At 46.4% G+C, this 17,698-nt stretch overlaps 1 protein-coding gene across 1 annotated transcript; it reads right to left on the minus strand.

Annotated features, from left to right (window-relative positions):
- Nucleotides 1-243: 243 nt before the first annotated feature.
- Nucleotides 244-9,193, minus strand: SH2D4A (SH2 domain containing 4A). The gene is made up of 9 exons (XM_041479976.1): nucleotides 8,972-9,193; nucleotides 8,035-8,194; nucleotides 7,330-7,492; nucleotides 5,153-5,218; nucleotides 4,605-4,740; nucleotides 3,165-3,381; nucleotides 2,634-2,764; nucleotides 2,016-2,236; nucleotides 244-510 (listed from the first exon to the last, which is right to left on the minus strand). Exons 1-9 carry the CDS (start codon nucleotides 9,144-9,146, stop codon nucleotides 418-420), a joined length of 1,362 nt encoding a protein of 453 aa, XP_041335910.1. The 5' UTR covers nucleotides 9,147-9,193; the 3' UTR covers nucleotides 244-417.
- Nucleotides 9,194-17,698: the final 8,505 nt, after the last annotated feature.

A 17,698-nucleotide genomic window follows, 5' to 3' on the forward strand; every position in this document is an offset into this window, starting at 1 on the left:
TTCACCTCTCCAAGTTGTTTTGTGCCTTCAGGAAGGTATAATCTCATTCAACTGTAGGTACTAATCTATTTCCCAAAGAACCTTGCATTCAAGAACAAAATACAGCTTGAATACAGAAGTCCCCCAAGAAACCTACAAAAACCCACTGAAAATCCATGGCAGTATCTCCCTGATCAACTGATTACTTCATCAACTCATTCTCTCCATCTTGTGGGATGTATCCAGGTACTTTGCAGTTTGCTGGGCTGATGCATCCTGTAGCTCACAACAGTACTTATTCTCCTGCTGCTTTGTTGTGATGGATACAAAATAGAGGCATTGGTGGTTTCAGGTAAGTATCAGCATCTCTAGTCCCAAGTTCAGTTCCAAGTTCTTTGTGAATACAAGTCTGGGGCTTCCAAAACGAGATGGGGAGGTTTACTCAAAGAGAGAGATGTAATCTGGCTCTTGGTCCTCTTGGCCGCATGGGTAAAGCAATAGCTCCTTCCCCAAGGAAGTGATGGGTTCGTCCTGTTAATATAGGATATGATCAAACACCAGTTTTCAAACAGACCCTGCCTGTCACAACTTCACAAGGTGGACAGCAGTCTTCCTGACTCTGTTATGGTATGGATGTGCTCCCACCACTATGTGATACAGCTCTGTTTTCCAGAGAATTCAGGGAAGGGCCCTCTGTCCTCTGTCTTCATAATACAATGTCTGTGCTCTGTGCCATAACTCAGTGACACAACTCTGGCAGTTCTAGGAAAGAGCTGTGCTCATCCCTGAGGAAACTACAACTTCCCTGACATGGACTGGTGCCCTGCTAGAAAGTGTTAGAGCCGGGAATGTGCAGCATGCAGATAAAGCAGGACCAGGATTGTGAACTGTGCTTCTGGCTGTGTTTGTGGGAGGGACAAGGGCGGATTCTGGAGAGAGCACCCTCCCTCCACTTAGGCAAGTCCTGTTCTAAGTAGAGTCTGTGCTTCCAATCTCATTCTCCATCCTAGCAACAGATGCATGGTGGGAACTTGCCTTCTTTCATGGTCACCTGGTGGGTGATAAGCAGAACCCAGTGGGGCACTTTGGCAGAGTGGGTTCATCTGCCCACATGTGCTGTAGTGCAGGGGACCTGCAGGATTCTTTGCAGACTGTGGGCTTGGCTCTATATTTGATGTAGCTATGCACAGCAAAGATTTACATCCTTTAGCTCTGGTACAAATAGCTGTATAACTCCTGCTTTTAATACTTCCAGCCTGAACTGTGAAAATCATGCAAGAAGCAAGCTCAGGCAGTCCAGGTAAAGTTCCGTAGAGCAAATGAGTATAGCTATTGTTCTCATGTCCAGTTTTGTTTAGCCATGTCTGTACTAAGCTACACACTTATTTAAAAGAAACAGGGATTTTAAATGAACTTACAAGAAAAAATTATTGACATGTCCCCGGGCAGATCTTACAGAAAACGAATGAACAATCCACCTGTCTCTCCTTGAAACCCATGCAACTGCAGTCAATGCTGGTAAACACCACTGTTATTGTTGCAAGAGCCTGCCATTCTTCCTCCTTCCCTTCTATTTTTTACCTTTGCTCAGTACCACCCCTTGTCTGCTTTGAGATTATAAAGATATGTTGCTCTCTTTCAAGCTGAAGCTGAAGGTAAGCAGGATTTTGTGTTTACCCAACTTGCCAGTGCCCCTTAACCATGGAGAGAATACAAAAGAAAGGAGCTTGTATGAGTATGCTGTCACCTCTCATCAACATTTCTACTAAGTAGCTTGTAAGTAACTTGGGCCCAGCATGCAAGGTGTTCTGTGTGTTTGAGGGTGAGTGAATCAGATCTAAGATATCTGAGGTGTATTAGGTCACCTGGGCTGTACCAGTCAGGCTGACATACCCTTCTGGAGCATCACACAGGATACCCGGCAGCAATTAAAATGGGTCTAATTACCTACTTCAAAACAACTGAATCTACTCTTTCTTATTTTGAAGTGCCCTGAGACAATTAAGCAATTAATTAATGCATTGTTAGATGTTCACCTTGTGGTAGTCTACAAGGTCAGCCAGTGTTGAATGTTGCAGCTGGTCCACTCCAAGGAAGCTGTAGGAATCACTGGAGGCATCAATGAGGAAATGTTTACATCCTTCCACAGACCGATAGGAGAGCACATAGCCTTTGATTTTCTCACTGACCCGGATCAGAAAGCTCCCTGGTAGTGTTTTATTCAGAAGTTCTTCTGCTTTCTTAGAGGTTAGGATACCTGTTCAAAACCAAAAGACAGAACTGAAGGGAGAAAATCATTTGTACAGGACTGGACAAACAGTTCTCGCAAGAAATCTGCTCTAAAACCAGTCCATAGCACTTCCATCCCTTTCACTGTTTTCTTGCCAAGTAGTCCAAGAAGAAGAGTGCTGCCATTGCTGTAACAGGCCATGGCCCAGAGCTCTTTGTTAACTGTGCCACACTTGGCCAATGATGAATGACAACCATGGAGAGCTCGAAAGGACTGTTGCTGTGTTAGAGAGAATGGTATTGCAGTTGTTGTATGTTCATTCCAGTATAGGAACTTTACTCCCAAGCCCAGCCCATGTCAGCAGCCGTGTTAGCAGAAAAACTTCTTAAACACTTGGGTTGGGGTGGAAATTCCCAGGACTCACCATGGAACCAAGGTGCTATTGTGTCTGTGGTTTTCAGATAGCCAGCTCGGAGGGGGAATTGCTCCTCTTTGAACCACTTGATGATGCTTTCTTCGGTGGAATTGGAGATTGTCCTCTGGACTCCCTCTTTCCTGTTAAAAAAGACCTCTGGTTTGTGCATCAGATTCAAAAGACAGGTTTTGAGTCCCTGTGCAAGACTTACATTTTGCTTAGGATTTTAAGACCAGCCCTAAACAGGCAGCTTACACCAGTTCAGCTGTATGGAATATGGTTTTCAGTGGACATCTGGCATCATAGGGGCTCTCTATGCTCCAGGCTTAGGACACACTACTAACTAATCCTGTTACCCTCCAGGAATGAACACCTGAAGGCCTCATCACACCCTAGGCCGGAATATAGCCTGTATTTTTCCCTGCTGGGTGTCTCTTCCACACAAGGAGGAGAGATAACCATTCCCTTCTCAACCATCCCACGCTAGAGCAAAATAATCTCATCCCTTCTCCTTTCCTCAGTGCACAGGGGCTTCCTTACCTAATTGCTCTCCCATTTGCCGTTGCAGGAGGCAGAAGTTTAGGCTTGGGGGGGAGAGGTGGATATTGAAGTGGTCGCCGATCTCCTGCTGTGGCACCCTTGGAAATATCTGCCTGCTTCCCTCTGTGGATGCCCTGCAGTGAAAGCCTCCTGTAGTCATCTCTGGCTTGCCGTGCAAGGGAGCGTCTCTTCTCATCTGCTGCCTTGGATTTCCGCACTGGAACAAAAAAGGAGTCCTACAGGAGCGAACAAGCAGCAAGTTTAAAGCTTGCTACCCTTTGGCCATCTTCCTGCTTGTGGAAGTGTAAGAATAATCCGTTTCACAAGCTGAAAGAGTTACTCAGTTGTGAGACCATTTGCCATGTGTCTCCCAAGTGTTAAGGGGCACCGTTTTTATTCCTTTAAAAGCTTAAAAACCAGTTTTTTTCTGGGAAAAGATCTAAGATCTATGTGTTTTTTCTTGTTACCAGGTCATTTTGTACTTAGAGACTTTTTGGTTTTGTTTCAGATGCTGACTCCTGCTTCAGACATGGGTTTCTATAGTGCCTTTCATGTAAACTGGTGGGCAGGGGGCAGGGCTTGAAGCTCCTGGAACTGAAGCTGCTGAAATGACCCCAAACCAATCTTTTGAAGGATTTGAAAGTGCTAATCAATTTTGGAGGGTGGGAAGGAGCCATACTGAAAATATTATGAAAAGTGGAGAACTTGACTGTGTTTTTGTTTGGGTTTTTTTCCTGTAAAACTGCCTTGATTGTCTAGGTCCATCTCTCCCTGGAGTCTGTATGAGTAGCCAGCTCTCCAGTCAGCGGTTTTTCTATCAGTCAGAAAAATAAAACCCCTAGACTGAAGTGGAAACAGCCGGTGGTACAGCATTGCCATCTACTGAGCAGCAGGGGAGGAACTGGGAAGAACAGTGCATCAGGTTCTCCTTCAGGAAGCATTTGGCAGCAGTGATAGCTGCTACTGCAAGTCTCATACTGTTTGCTATTTTCCTTTCTATTATTGGGATTCATTACATGAGACAGTGCAGCAGGGCTTTACTTGGGTGGGATCATGCTTGAATGACAGGGAAACCCTTTTTAATTAGTCCCTGCTCCCCATTTTACTCGTCCTCAAGAGCAATGTTACTGCAAAGTCCTACAAAAGGCCAGCTTCTAGTTAAAAATTAATAGTACTGGCTATACTCATGGGGTTCCTATTTGTTGCTTGTTTTAACATAGTGTCAGTTGGAAAAGTTTTCCATTTCCCTGCCCAGCTCTAGTCTCAATGCTGCATGGACTCAGAAATATTTCTGATAATACAGTGCTGTATTTCTTGGCAATACTCTCCACCCTCTGAACAATTATTCAGTTCTAGTATGGCAGGGGAGGGGTTGAGATGACCCCACAGAGCCCTAGGATTTCTCAAGCCTTATAGGAAAAGGTAATTTTAAGATCTTACAGAATTCCTGCCATTCAGGCTCATTCTCATCTGATTTCTGCAGCGTTCTCTGGCTCTCTGTGCTGGAATGGCTCTGTGGTATTGGCTTCTGGGGGGCTGAGAGCTCTTCTGAATTTTTCCTCTGTGCTTCCTTCATCTAGGAAAGAAACAGTATGTTCAGCCTTGTCTCAGGCAAGCTTTAGCCCTACTTTTCAGCTACCCTTAAAATACTGGGAACTCTGTCCTTTACAGTGAACCCCTCCAATTTCAACAACATAGAGACCCTCTGTCTTTACTGCAGGTAACAACTGAGACAGGAAGGGAAAACAGCCCACCAAAAATCATCAGGAGCATCCCCCTGTGCTACTCCTCAGTCTGGCCAGCCTGGCCTGCTTTGTACCATCTCCAAATCATCACACCATACATGAGAAGCAGAGCAATACTGGATAAAACTGGTTCAAAAGGTGAGAATATTCTTGGCTCATATGAGGCTCTAAAACTGACTGGGGCTCTAGGATAAAGCACTGACCCCACTCAATGTATTAGGAGCACCATAGGTTGCCACTTACCTGTTGGAAACTATGCTTCCTTACATGGCAATCCGCCAGCATCTGGTGAACATTTCTGGTTCCCCTCTGAGCAGAGCAAAAGAGTGGTGAGAAATAAATGTGACATTAGGAAAATTGCTCTTTTTTTGGGGCAATAGGTGTTTAATGCAAAAGCAGTTATGTGACATTTGTTAACAAGTTTTGCCAGCCTGCTCTGACAAACATTGTGGGGGTTTTCCCATCATATTTGGCCAAACATGCCACAGGAGGAGAACTCGGGGGTGTCAGGATAGCCATAAGCATGCCTATATTTGCTAAGCAATGCTCATAAGTGCTCCCAGTGAGCAGTCCCTTTCTTCCCTTCCTCTAAAGCAATCCCTTGCAGAACCTGCTGTCTACAGCTTTACCTGCCTGTGCTTGTTTGCAGCTGTGGCTGGGTTGCTGCAAACTCCTACTTGACAAACTGATCCAACTGGCTCTATATTTCATGTTCTCTCTTCCCTGAAAACCAGCCCAGCTGCCCTGCCAGCAGTCCCTAGCTGAGAGCTGCCTCTGCAGACAAACTGTTAGGTTTAGCTTCCAGTAAACACCCACCCACTGCCCAATCAGACCCCGACTGCCTCCCACAGTACAAGTGATGAGTTAACTGTACTATTCTGCTTACCAAGGTCACACTTCCTTTTAGCTCCATCACCTACTTGGCTAATATTTAATACGAACACAGCTTTACAATTTTCCTCTCCTCAACAGGAAACTAGGAGCTTCAAATGTCTGTGGAGCAGCATTTTTTTTTTGTAGATCAGCCCTATTCTTTGCAGCATGATACCTGTATCTCTCAGGTCAAATGAAATAGGAACTAGATCTCAGAGAAAACATTTTAATGCAGGAGGTAAGGGAAAAGCCTCTTTCCAGGCATAGAAAATACAACAGGGGACTTAAGTCTGGAGTCCTCCTTTTAACAGCAAAAGCCCCAGAAACCTGGAAAAATTTACTAATAATAAAATTATTAGTAAAATAATTAGACAATAATTAGTAAAAAAATTAGACAGAAAATAAAGGAAAATATGCAACCCCCCATCTATTCCCATGTTCAAGACTTTGAAAGGCGGTTAGATTTTTGGTGGTGACTTGTTTGTTTTTTGGGGGTTGTTTTTGGTTTGTTTTGGGGTTTTTTGATCACTTTTGACTAATAAGTTCCTTTGAAAAACAAGAACCTCCCACATAGTTGCTCAACTTTAGCAAACAGTGCAGAGAAAAACCCCATGTGACTCAGAGGCTTTTGATAAAGGAGACAGTCACTCCAAATTCCATTCACTATTTTGGTAGCAATAGGAGAGCATTTTGCCAAACCCCAGCATTCTGCTACCATACTTTTTATGATAGAATGGAGTGGCAGATAAAAGAATATACACTCATACAAGTTCATTCAAGGCTGAATGAAAACTGCAGAATGAGATAGGACTTCTCCCATTAAACTGGCAGGATGTCCTGTTCCTTTTGTCCAACTGTAGTTGCATGAGTAGTTAATTTAACTCTTCTTTGTTCCCTTTCTCTGCAAATGGCTTTTTGTAGACAGTTAAAAAGCACAAATGTATTTATTGCTGGAAAAATATTTCTTAATGAAATACCACAGGAACGCAGATACTGTGTTCCTGCACTTGGACTGTCCTGTGCTATCAATGTCATAAGCTGTTTTCTGTATTAGAAGACAAAAAAACCCAAGAACCGCCTAAAATATGCATGTCAGATGATGCTGGTAAAATTGTCTTCATTTGGTCTTTTATAAAAGTAAATGATTTGGCTGAGGGCTGTAACGTTCCATCTAAAAATCCTAGGATAGCCTCCCTGGTCTTGCCCCAAAAGCCATTCAAACCAGCCACAGTGCAGAAGGAAAAGTACTGCACCCCTTTTTTTACCCACAGAGAATGAAAGCAAAGGAATTCAGAGTAGAGCAAAGGAATTCAGAGTAGTTTATCCATTGGTGCAGAGCAGATCTATCCCAGCTGAGAACAGCACATGGACCTCCTGAGTCTTAAGGAAGGATGTAACAACATGGCTTCTTCTCTTCTGTAGAAAAAAAGCTTCAACAGATAGATGGCTTTTCCCCTCAAATTTGTATTTACAGCAACCAGGATTTGCTGCACTTCCTAGACCTCAAAAAACATGTTTCTTATAGTTATGGGAAAATGGAAAACTACCTTTGTGAGCTCCTGGTTTTTTCCTGTTGTATCAATATCAGTCATTCTTCTCCCATGTTCCTCCTTTTTCTCCTCAGTGTTTTTTTTATTCCCATGAAGATCTGTCTCAGCCAGAAGTCCTGGCTGTGGATGTAGAGACCATGTTGCAGAAGAGTCAGTCTCTCTGAAATGCAAGAGAGAGAGGACTTAGGATGGAGTCACTTTCTGATGTCTGAGTGTCTCGTGAGAAGGCTGCACGTGAGCAGAGCAGACTGCAATGAAGCCACATGTGCATAGGGAGTTATATCTCCAGATCAGGCAGGTGAGTAATTAAATTAATGACTCGTGGTAACTGTTGTACGGCTGTATCCTGGCACCTGCCAGTGAATCAGAGTGATCTGAGCCCATCACCTGCTGCAGTGACAGCATCAGTATTTCCTGTGGTCTGCAGAGGGTCCCACGCAGCAGCCATGTCACAGGAGGCTCAGTGAGCTGGGCCAATTCTCAGGCTACAGCTGGTCTCTGCCAGCATTGTGTGTCCTGTCAGAAAACCAACCTTGTGTGTCCTCTCAGAAAACCAACCTTTGCCTGTGCCTTGTGCTAGCAAGGCTGGCATGACAGTGCTAATCACAGCCCCTACAGAGAAGACTCCAGCTCATGTGCCCTTATACAAAAGCCTTCTCCTCCATATCTGCCCACTGAGTCTTTCAGCTGAAGGGTGCTTACCTGCCCTCTTGGCCTTGCTCTCTCGCTAAGCGCTTTACTCTTTGTGCCTGGATCTCTTCACAGATGGCTGCATAGGATTTATCTGAAGGATGCTCGCCCATCACCCAGACCCACACTTCATTGTCAGCGCCGAGTTTCCATGTCACTGACTTCCTGTTGGCTGGAAAAGAAGCAGCTCTTTGGCAAATGCTGTTTGCTAGGTAGCTCTTTGCAGGTCCTATGCTGCACTTGCTGTGCCCTACCAGCTACTATTGGTGACAGAGCCCCCCCAAAAGCAACCGTACATGAAGAAACTCAACTAGGATGCAGCCCACACTTGCCAATTTTTTCATACTCCTTGAGCCAGGTCAGTGAAGGAGGCATTTCTGAGACTGGGAGCAAAGGAGAAGAATCACCACTGTTTCTTTTCTTGCTTTAATTTCTGACTACTGTCCTCCCCAAACTGTGTGAGGGAGACCTGGGAGAAAAGAGCTATCTTCCTAGCAGCCAGCATGCTGTTCCCTTTTAGATCTGAAGTTCCCTTCCCTGGCAAGGGAACTTCAGATCTAAAATCTCAGTGGGAACTGCCCACCAGATCTAGTGCCTCAGGACAGATATTCAAATCCATGGTTCTGTTAAAGACAGATTCTGAGGCACCATTTAGTGGGAAACTTAATGAGATGCATCTCCTGGGGGCAAATAAGCCCTGTCTTCCCAGCTAGGGGAGTTGAGCAATTTGGTCAAGGACGGAATGTCTGGGCCAGGGAGTAAAAACCATTGTGTGCCTGGCCAAAACTACCCCATTGCAGGTGGATTTATCTATGTTTTAAAATAAGCCTATGCCATGTCCCTTGGAGAAGAAATTAATCTAAGAATACATTATTTCCTATTTCTAGGAAGCAGTTTACTAGGCCAGATACATGTCAGAGGGTGAAGCAGCCAGGAGGCAGAGACTTACCTTTCCTCGGCAGTGGCTTCTTTGCTGAAATCTTTTCTGCAGCAGCTTCTCTTTCCTCCCACCGTCTGATCTGTTCCTGCCTCATCTTGAAGAAGAGGATCTGCTTCTGCTCCTCGCTGAGTTCTGCCAGCAGCTCCGGATCGATGTACATGTCTGATAATATCTGTTTCAGCATGGCTGCAGGTTTCACTTACACACGTTCGTGGCGATAATCTTCAGGGATCAGATCCTCTTGCTGGCTCCGACAAGAAACAGTGCCTGCCCGTCTGAGACTGAAGTAGGAATGCAGGCGTGCCAGACCAATTATACTTCTGTCTCTTTCCGTTTTGTTTTTTTTTTTTTTTTTTAGCTCAGACTTCCTGCACGGACCAAAAAAAGTAAATAAGTATCTTAAAACCTGCTGTTAAGATTCCTTGGAATAAGAGGTGAGCTCAGCTCTCATGCAGCCCCTGCCCGCTCTGCAGGGAGAGCTGGCCAGAAGGGGCGAGGCCTGGAGTGGGAAGGTTGTGTTGATACTCTGATAAACCCAGCTGATAGTATATCAAAGAGAGAGAGCGCTGCCTTGTAGTCATCAGAGGTGCGGCTTGGCTTGGCTGTGCTCAAGCAAACATTCTTGCTGGGCAGGGAATCAATGAACCCGTGGCTAGATGGCTCCTCCTCCTTCCAAACAGGAAAACTTTGATGATTAAAAGCCCAGCCTGCCTCATTTTACCAAAGAAAGACAGGGAGGACTTTCGACTCTGCTTTTGAGGTGGGAGCGGGAATTTTGGAGTGCTCCCATCCATCAAAGTCAGCCTCCCAGCAAGTCAAGGGAGTACAAGGAGTGCAGCTAGTTTGATGAAAGGCAATTTGGCTAGCCAGTGTCCTAGACAGTCCCCGCTCTGACACATCTTGCTGATGCACCTGCCCACGTGCTGAGCCTGGCATGGTGTAGTATTGCATTTTATTTAAATGGTGTGCTCTGTCTCACCCCTCCAAAATGTATGGTATATCCCAAGCCTGTGGTCCTGCCCGGAACCATCATGTATCTGTAATCCCATTGGCCCAAGTCTGACTCCGCGCCCATTTTCATTCTCCCTCTTAAACTGTGCGAGCGAGACCAGTCGCTCTCTTAGCTTTTCTCGCCTCTTAGCCCCTTTTTCTCCCCTCATGTCCCTCCCTTAGGCTCTCCCTCTCCCCTTCCCTCCCCCTTTCCCCTTCCCCCTCAGTACCCACCATGCTGTTCCCGGGGATGGGACCCCCAATAAACCCTCATCTAATTAGCGCCCTCACAAGCCGTCTGGAGTCTCCTTGCCTGCCTGCTGCTGACAGCCAACTCACAGCCTAAGGGGCCCTCCGGGGACTCCCCAGGGTGCCTCCCCCCCAAAACGAACCACAACAGCATGGGACATCCTTGTCTGACAGGATGAAGCTGATGGGGAGAAGGGGCATCCCTGCTCCTGCCCATGATACTGGCTCATGTCCAGTGCATGCTGGCGAGGTACTAGCATCTGCACAGCCTTGCTTTGTGCTCATGGATTTACATTTACAACAGAGATTTCGCTGGAAAATTGAAAGCTCTCCTGTCACTTGGGAAGGTGACAAATGAGAAAGTAGAAATGTGGACTAAAACTTGAAAACAAATATTTTCATTATCTTATCTGGATAAACTCATGGAGATCAGGAGATTGATTGGCAGTGCTTTCGGTGACATGGGGAGGCTGACAGCCACGTACTAAGTGCAACACCAGAGCAGGGTGACTGACTGGCCAGAAGTGGCAGGGACTTTCTGGACAAACTCTTGGGAAATGTTGCTATTGGACTACAAAGAAAATTAAAGCAGTGGGATTGTTCAAGTCCTTCTGCACATATCCTGGGAGTCTAAGGAACAAGCATGCTAGAATGTAGCACAGTAGGTGGGAGTCAGAGGGTTATGGAGGCACTAATGTGGAAATACAAAGGGCACAGACATGGCAGGACCTGTGCTAGGGTGAAGTGGGACTACATATTAAATCAAGTTAATGGGGTAGGATTGATTAGCCATCTTACAGGAGAGAGACTAGACTTCTAGGAACCCAAATTTTGGAAGAAAAGTGCTGGGAGCATCTTCACAGTATGACTGCTTGGCTTCTGACAGATAAAATAAAAATTAAAAAAAAAACAAAGAAGGAGGTAGTAGACAAGCCAGCAAGTGCAATACTGAAGCTTCCCAAGGAGCACACACAGAGCACACAATTATTTAGATGAAATGGGACAGCACAACAGCAGCCATCAGGAAGTCAGACTGTTAGAGCAGTATCTGCTGCGTTGGTCAACCTTCCTCCATCTTGCACCCATGCTGGGAGCATGCAGTCTGTCCCAAGCATCCCCCTGCTTGTGAATATGGCTTGCCTTAAAATTGCCGGAGACACAGCTGGCTGGAGCCCCACTCCAGTGAAGTCCCCATACACTTTCAGCAGGAAGAGCTTGAAAGGAGCTTGGAGCAGGAGGAGGAGCTGCAGGCAGGGAGACAAATTGCTCCTCAAGGACCTCAAGGAAACAAGAGAACAGATCATGGTCCCAAAAATGCATTGTCTGCAGCAGAAGCCAGGAGCAAGAGTCCTGGGGAGCATGCAGTGACCAGGAGCTGGTGTTGTCTTCTCATTTCTATTTTGTTTCTCTGATTATGTAATACTTTCCCTATTAAAAATGTTAACTTCATTCTAGAAGAAACATGAAGCTGCTGTTCCAAATTGGTATGGACTTGGTTTAAACAAATTACTTTCTTGATTTAAAAAAAGGTTTTTAGGGGAGATGATCTGACTTGAGCAATGCTTTCTGAGTACCCCCATGATGGCAGAGATTTTTCAGCTCAGCACCAAAGGGTCTTGAGCTGCCCTCAAGCCATGGAGATGGCAAGTATAGAGAGGGAAGAGCTTTCTGGGACATGACATGTGAGAATCCATCAGCAGAATGCATGCAGCAGCATGTCCATGTTGCTCTGGCTTCTCAGGAGTGGGAATGGCTTTGCTATGGCATTTACTTAGGTGAACATGATATGCTCTGCCATGTGCCATGGTGACAAACTGGTCCCTCTTTCCATGCCTGGGGACACAGTGTGTTGAGAAGATGGAAGGGTGCTCGGCAAACAAGTTTCACAGTACTGACGCAGTTTTGCAGAATTGGATTTCCTCGTAACATTGGTTGTAAGAGGAGATTTATAATAATTAAATTTATAATTATCCCAAAGGTACCCTTTAAAGCACCAGCTATTTTAACACAGGGAAATGACATAAGCATCTCGAGAGGTTTGCCATATTTCTACGTTAGCAGTCCCTTCATTAAAGATCTAGGAACTGGAAATCCTTGTAATCAGTCACATACTGTTCCCAAAGTCTGAATCAAAGCCATAATACTGACACCTGGCTGGAAGTGGTTTTGCAGATGCTGTTCCAGCTGTAAGTAGTATATTTACAGTTCAAACTTTGTGAAGACAAAGACTGCAGTAATGGCAGAGGGACCTCCAAGCAGGTACCTTGCAGGAAAACTCTTGTAGAGGTCCTGTTAAACTTTCTACTGTTTGCATTTTTTTCATGGGAGTGGTAGGTGGGAGCTGGTTTTGTGGAGAAATAGGGATGGGAGTAGCCAAATATAGCAAAAACTAAGTGGGGGGATGTGGGAAGCCAAACCAGGGCTTTGGGGCTCTGCCACTCATGTATAAGGTACTCAGCCTGAAAGCCATAAGGATAAACACAATTCAAAGGCTAAATGATCCTTCAAAATGTTGTCCTTCACACAACATTTAAATCTTCTACTGGAGAGCAGCCTCTGCTCTGTGCTCCTGTAAATCATCTACCATTAACAGGGGAAATAAGTCCATGAATACACATGAAAGTGCCATAGCTTTGAGAAGAACTGGCACGAGCTCCTGCTCACGTGTGCAGCAGGTGACACTTTGGACACGACAGGCTCACAAGACACTCCCACCTGGCCATACTATTCCTGGTCCTCATCATCAGTGCTGCCAGCAGAGGGGAGGTTTCTCCAAGAAAACAATAGACAGACAGAAAATCATAGATACGATTTTCACCATGAAATCAATCAGGACAGTGTAAATGTGCTCATTTTCAGGGAGGCAGCTTATGCAACCTGCTGCACACAGGTTGAATCTCCACTGTAAATGTGACAGTAACTGTAAATTAAAAATAACCCAAGAAACCCAATGGTGAGGAGGAAAGAGAACACAAGAAAGGCTGCTTCAGGGTACAGGCTGATGACCTAAGAGGATTTCTATTGTCATAAAGTAGTTTTCCCCTTAAAAGGCAGATAAAACCACTTCGCTCAGTACATGGTGGAACTATATTATTTTGAGCCAAGAGTTTCTCCTTGGAGCTGATTATTGTTTAGTGAGAGGTGGCTTCAGAGACACTACTGGGAATTCTTTTCCCTGATCAAGAGGCTGGACTGTCAGAATGCAACTGAATTTCCTTTCACTTGCCAAACTAAGCCTGGCAGCACTAGGAAGCTCAGGTTTTTCTGGATTTCTCCAGTTCCAGCCACTCCAATGCCATCAGCCCTCTGCCAGACTTCATGAAGGCATTTCTGATTTTTTTCAGAAGTGAAGCAAAGCAGAATTGCAAAACTCACCTGAAATCAGTGCAGCCAAAAGTAATCACCACCCCAGCCTTGCTCTGAGTACACAAACCTTCATGGGTTAACTGTTACACATTGGTTCATAACAAGCACTTGTCTCAGAAAACATTTATGTTAGCTGCACCAGCAAGGTTAGTACCAAAATATCCTTCCATGCTTTGGGGTTTGGCTGCTCAATTGTTTGTTTTGTTCTTGTTTGTTTGGGGCTTTTTATAATCCTCATCCTGTTCTAAATAGGGGAGTGATTAATTCCTCTCTTTCTGTTTAATTTTCTTTTATTTCAGACAGCAGGAAAAATTCTAGTTTGGGCATAAGAGAAGGAAAACACAACTGCACAAGTACAGCCCCCAAAAGACAGAACCAGACCTGTTTGTATCTTAGCATTATAGAATGACTTGGGCTAGAAGGCACCTCAAAGATCATCTAGTTCCACCGCCCCTGCCATGCACAGGGCCACTCACCAGGTCGCTCAAAGCAGCACCCAGCTTGGTCTTGATCAATTACAGGGATGTTCCAGTGTCTCAAAACCTTCACAGGGAAGAATTTTTTCCTAATATATAATCTATACCTGCCTTCTGTCAGTTTGAAGCCATTCCCCTCGTCCCATTACTCCATGCCCTTGTCCAAAGCCCCTCTTCAGCTGTCTTGTAGCCCCTTTATGTACTGGATTCTGCATAAGGCTGGCATATAATGCTTGAAAGAACAAAACCAATGAAGTCACCACAACACAAACTACCTTGAAATTACCTATAGCTGAACTGACTTGCCCTATAGGTTCCTGATATTGCTGGAGGGGACAGCAGTTATCTTGTAGCAGGTAAGAATGGATGGTAATGGCAAGAAGGAAAAGTAATTTGATATAGCAGCAGCCACTGAACACAGTCTGAGGCTGCAGGGCTCTATTTTCAAGGAAAATGTATCTTCCCTGCTGGAACAATGTGCAAACATTTCTTGGATCATCTCCCTGTATCAAAATTACTGAGAGAATTAACAGTGTGGTGAAAAGGGTGAGAGCTTCTATAGGTTAACACACAGGATCAGGTACTCAACCAAACTGAGTCACTGTAAAAAAGGAGATTTCTCTAACCATGTAATTTGATTTACTGTTCTGCAGAAAGAGGTGCTGGGTGGTAAACCACAGAGCCAGCACCCCGAGGCACAATCTTGGGCTATTAAGTCTTATTGAAGTCACTACTTGGCTTAAGTTGTTATTGGCTTGTCCTTTCTCAACTTCAAATTAAAGCCATTGTGTCCCAAGAAATATAGCCCATGCTCGGTGAGTGGTGGTCTTTTTGTAGGGGGAGATGCCTGAGCTGGGGTGTCGTTTTTACTGTTAAAAGGAGCAAAAGTTCATCACTAGGGCAAGTTCTCACTATAGAACCAGTCAAAACCGGGGATTTTTTTAGTTCATCATTACACATTCTGGATTAGAAGGGTGTTATCTTTCTGTGTTTTCCCCCTTCAAGAATTTAGGCCATCAGTTTTCCCTCTTCCACATTCCTGTGATTATTGCTTCCATTGCTTAACCACTTTGTTCTTTACCTTGTATGGAACTTCATTCCCATTATTCATCAAGGTGGTGAGAGGAAAGCTAATCTCATTACAATTGGATGAGTGACAGTATTGGTAGTAAAGTTTTTTAAAAGGGTCTTAATGTCTGTACTAACTTTGGGCAGCAGGTTTGTTGCAGAGACCAGACAGCTTGGCTCCCGAAAAAAACAAGTGGGTCTGCACAAACCTTATCTTCTGAACTTTGGGGTAAAACAGTAGGTACAAGGGGGAATATGTGGTAGGTGGTTTGAGAAGGCCGTACCTTCTCAGTACCTCAGCCAGTGGAGAAAGGAAAAGGGCAACCTGCGGCTGGGAGTTGAAGATAGAGGCTGCGCCCTCTAAAACCTTGAGCGAGGAAACCCCACGAGCTTGTGTGGGACTCACTCCCTTTATTCGAATAAACTTGCAGGACTCTGTCTCCTTTATGGACATAAACTTCAGGCATTTGTGGATTTTCCTGACAGTGGGAACCAGTATTGGGGCACCTGTGGGGAATCCCACTAGAGGCTGAATGTCCTCTTGCACTGGTCCAAGTTTAGTCCATCTTCAGACAATCTACAGTTATGTAGATTGTTCATATTTGAGTTATGATAGTGATTGATTTGTGGCCCTGTCAAAAGCCAAGATCATTTGAACAAGCACAAGCAGTAACCAGCCAGAGCAGAAATTAACTGGAGCCACAGACCAACCGAACATGGAAACAAACTGGAGCTGCAAATAAGCTGAAAGCCGGAAAGAAGCCGAGGAAGGTGAAACCAAACTGCAGTCTAAAACATGCTTGAGGCACGAACAAAATCTACGAGCTGAACCTGAGACAAACTGGGGACAGACCTGAAGCTGCAAACGAGGTGAAGCAGAAACTAGAGAGAGCCTTCCCCGAGCTGGAGACGCAAACTAACTGGAGTCACAAAGGAGCTGCAGCGGGCTGAGGGCAGGCATCGTCCTCGGTGCAGGCATCCCGGCGTCTTCCTGGGGGACCCACACCCGGCGCGGGTCGCTCGGGCACGAGTGGCTCTGGGAGCGGACAGTTCGAGCTATTCTGCCAGCTACTCTAACAGCAGAGCCAGCGCGGGGCCAAAGGGCTCGTCCTGCCGGCAGTGACTCTAGAAATGATCAGGGGAGACGAAACCAGGTGAGGACCCCTGGCAGGAGGGGTCGCCGGAGGGCTGACCTGCAGCTGCTCCCGGGACGGGACCCCCGGGAACGGCCCCTCAGGCTGCCGCGGCCCCGGCCGCCGGCGCCCCCTGGCGGCCGCGACGGGGACTGTGCGGAGCGCTAGGCGGCGCCGCGCGTCTGTCCCGCACCGGGCGCTCCCTGGCGGCCGCGGCGCGACCCCGCAGCCCCGGGAGCGGGAGCGGCAGCGGGAGCGGGAGCGGCAGCGGGAGCGCCCAGCGAGGCGCGGCAGGGCTGCGTGAGGGTAAGGCTGGCCATGCACTCCTGGGAGACAGCCCCGGGAGGGACGCTGTTAGGAACATGAATCCAGCATGTCAGAGGTTTTTGTCCAAAAGGGAGACAGAGAAGTCGTGTGACTTTATTCAAATAAAGGGAGAAGCCATGGGAATTTCCCATCAGGTGTCTCAGATTGTTGGGGAGCTCAGCCCCCTTTTTCTTCCTCTTCCCCATTGGCTGAAGTACAGACTTCCCAAATCACCTACTCTACGCCTCCCTCTGATACGCACCCCCCCCCCCTTTTTGTTATATAAAAGAAAGAAGAAAAATAAAGGTATTCATTATTCTAATATTATAAAGTCTTTGTTCTTTTTCTCTAGGTTCAGGAATTTAACACGGCCTTGGCTAAGCAACAGTCCGTGTTGATTAGTAACATTTTCTAGAACGAGTAGTTTCTTCTGTTACTTCTCTATCTATAAGTTCCTAGCCCTATCTACAAGCAGACTCACATGGTCTGTTTATAAAGGCACATCTGTCGTGTTCCTTTCAGACACCATGCCTGGGATTGGACACCGTGGCTGGAACACGGACACTGTAGCTTGAATATGCACACCACAGCCGGGTTATCACGTCCCCAAACACGCCAGAAAGACCCTCACACCCTCCCGCTCCCACCTTCAACCCACGAATAGCCAGCCACAGCCATAAAGAATTTGTGAAAAACCAGCTTTACCACTGAAGTCACTTGAGGCAGAAAACAAGTTTTCCACGGCTGGAAAGGTCTCATGGAAGAGTCTCATGTCTCCACCTAGATATCCCTCTCCATGGCCTTTCTGGCCATAGGATGTCCCCAGCGCCAGCCACACACTCCTCCGTGTGCCCCACTCAAGACAAGCACCTTTCCATGCTGGCCCCGGCCATGTCCCCCTGAGCCACCTCAAGCCACATTTACCCCCATGTCCCCTCCCAGCCGTCTCCACCCCACGCCCAGGAACACACACTTCCTGCCGCATTTAGATCCCAAAACTGTGCTGCGCTGCCACTTTGAGCCACAGACCCCGTGGCGCATTCCGTGGCCGTGGCACGGAGAAGCCCGGGCAGGGGAACGCGGAGCAGGCACGGCTGCCGAGGGGGCGCGGGGCTCCCTCACGGGGGACACCGCCTCCGCCCGGCCGA

Source organism: Pyrgilauda ruficollis, unplaced genomic scaffold, assembly GCF_017590135.1.
Source record: "Pyrgilauda ruficollis isolate IOZ18807 unplaced genomic scaffold, ASM1759013v1 scaffold5, whole genome shotgun sequence".
NCBI classification, from domain to species: Eukaryota; Metazoa; Chordata; class Aves; order Passeriformes; family Passeridae; genus Pyrgilauda; species Pyrgilauda ruficollis.

Excerpts from the sequence above, each read along its gene's own strand:
- SH2D4A (XM_041479976.1), bottom strand. The coding sequence starts at position 9,146 with ATGCTGAAACAGATATTATCAGACATGTACATCGATCCGGAGCTGCTG. Across the intron at positions 3,382-4,604 it reads GCCTGAATGGCAGGAATTCT|TGCGGAAATCCAAGGCAGCA; the intron begins GTAAGATCTTAA and ends TTTTTGTTCCAG. Across the intron at positions 511-2,015 it reads ACCTTGTAGACTACCACAAG|GACGAACCCATCACTTCCTT; the intron begins GTGAACATCTAA and ends CTATATTAACAG.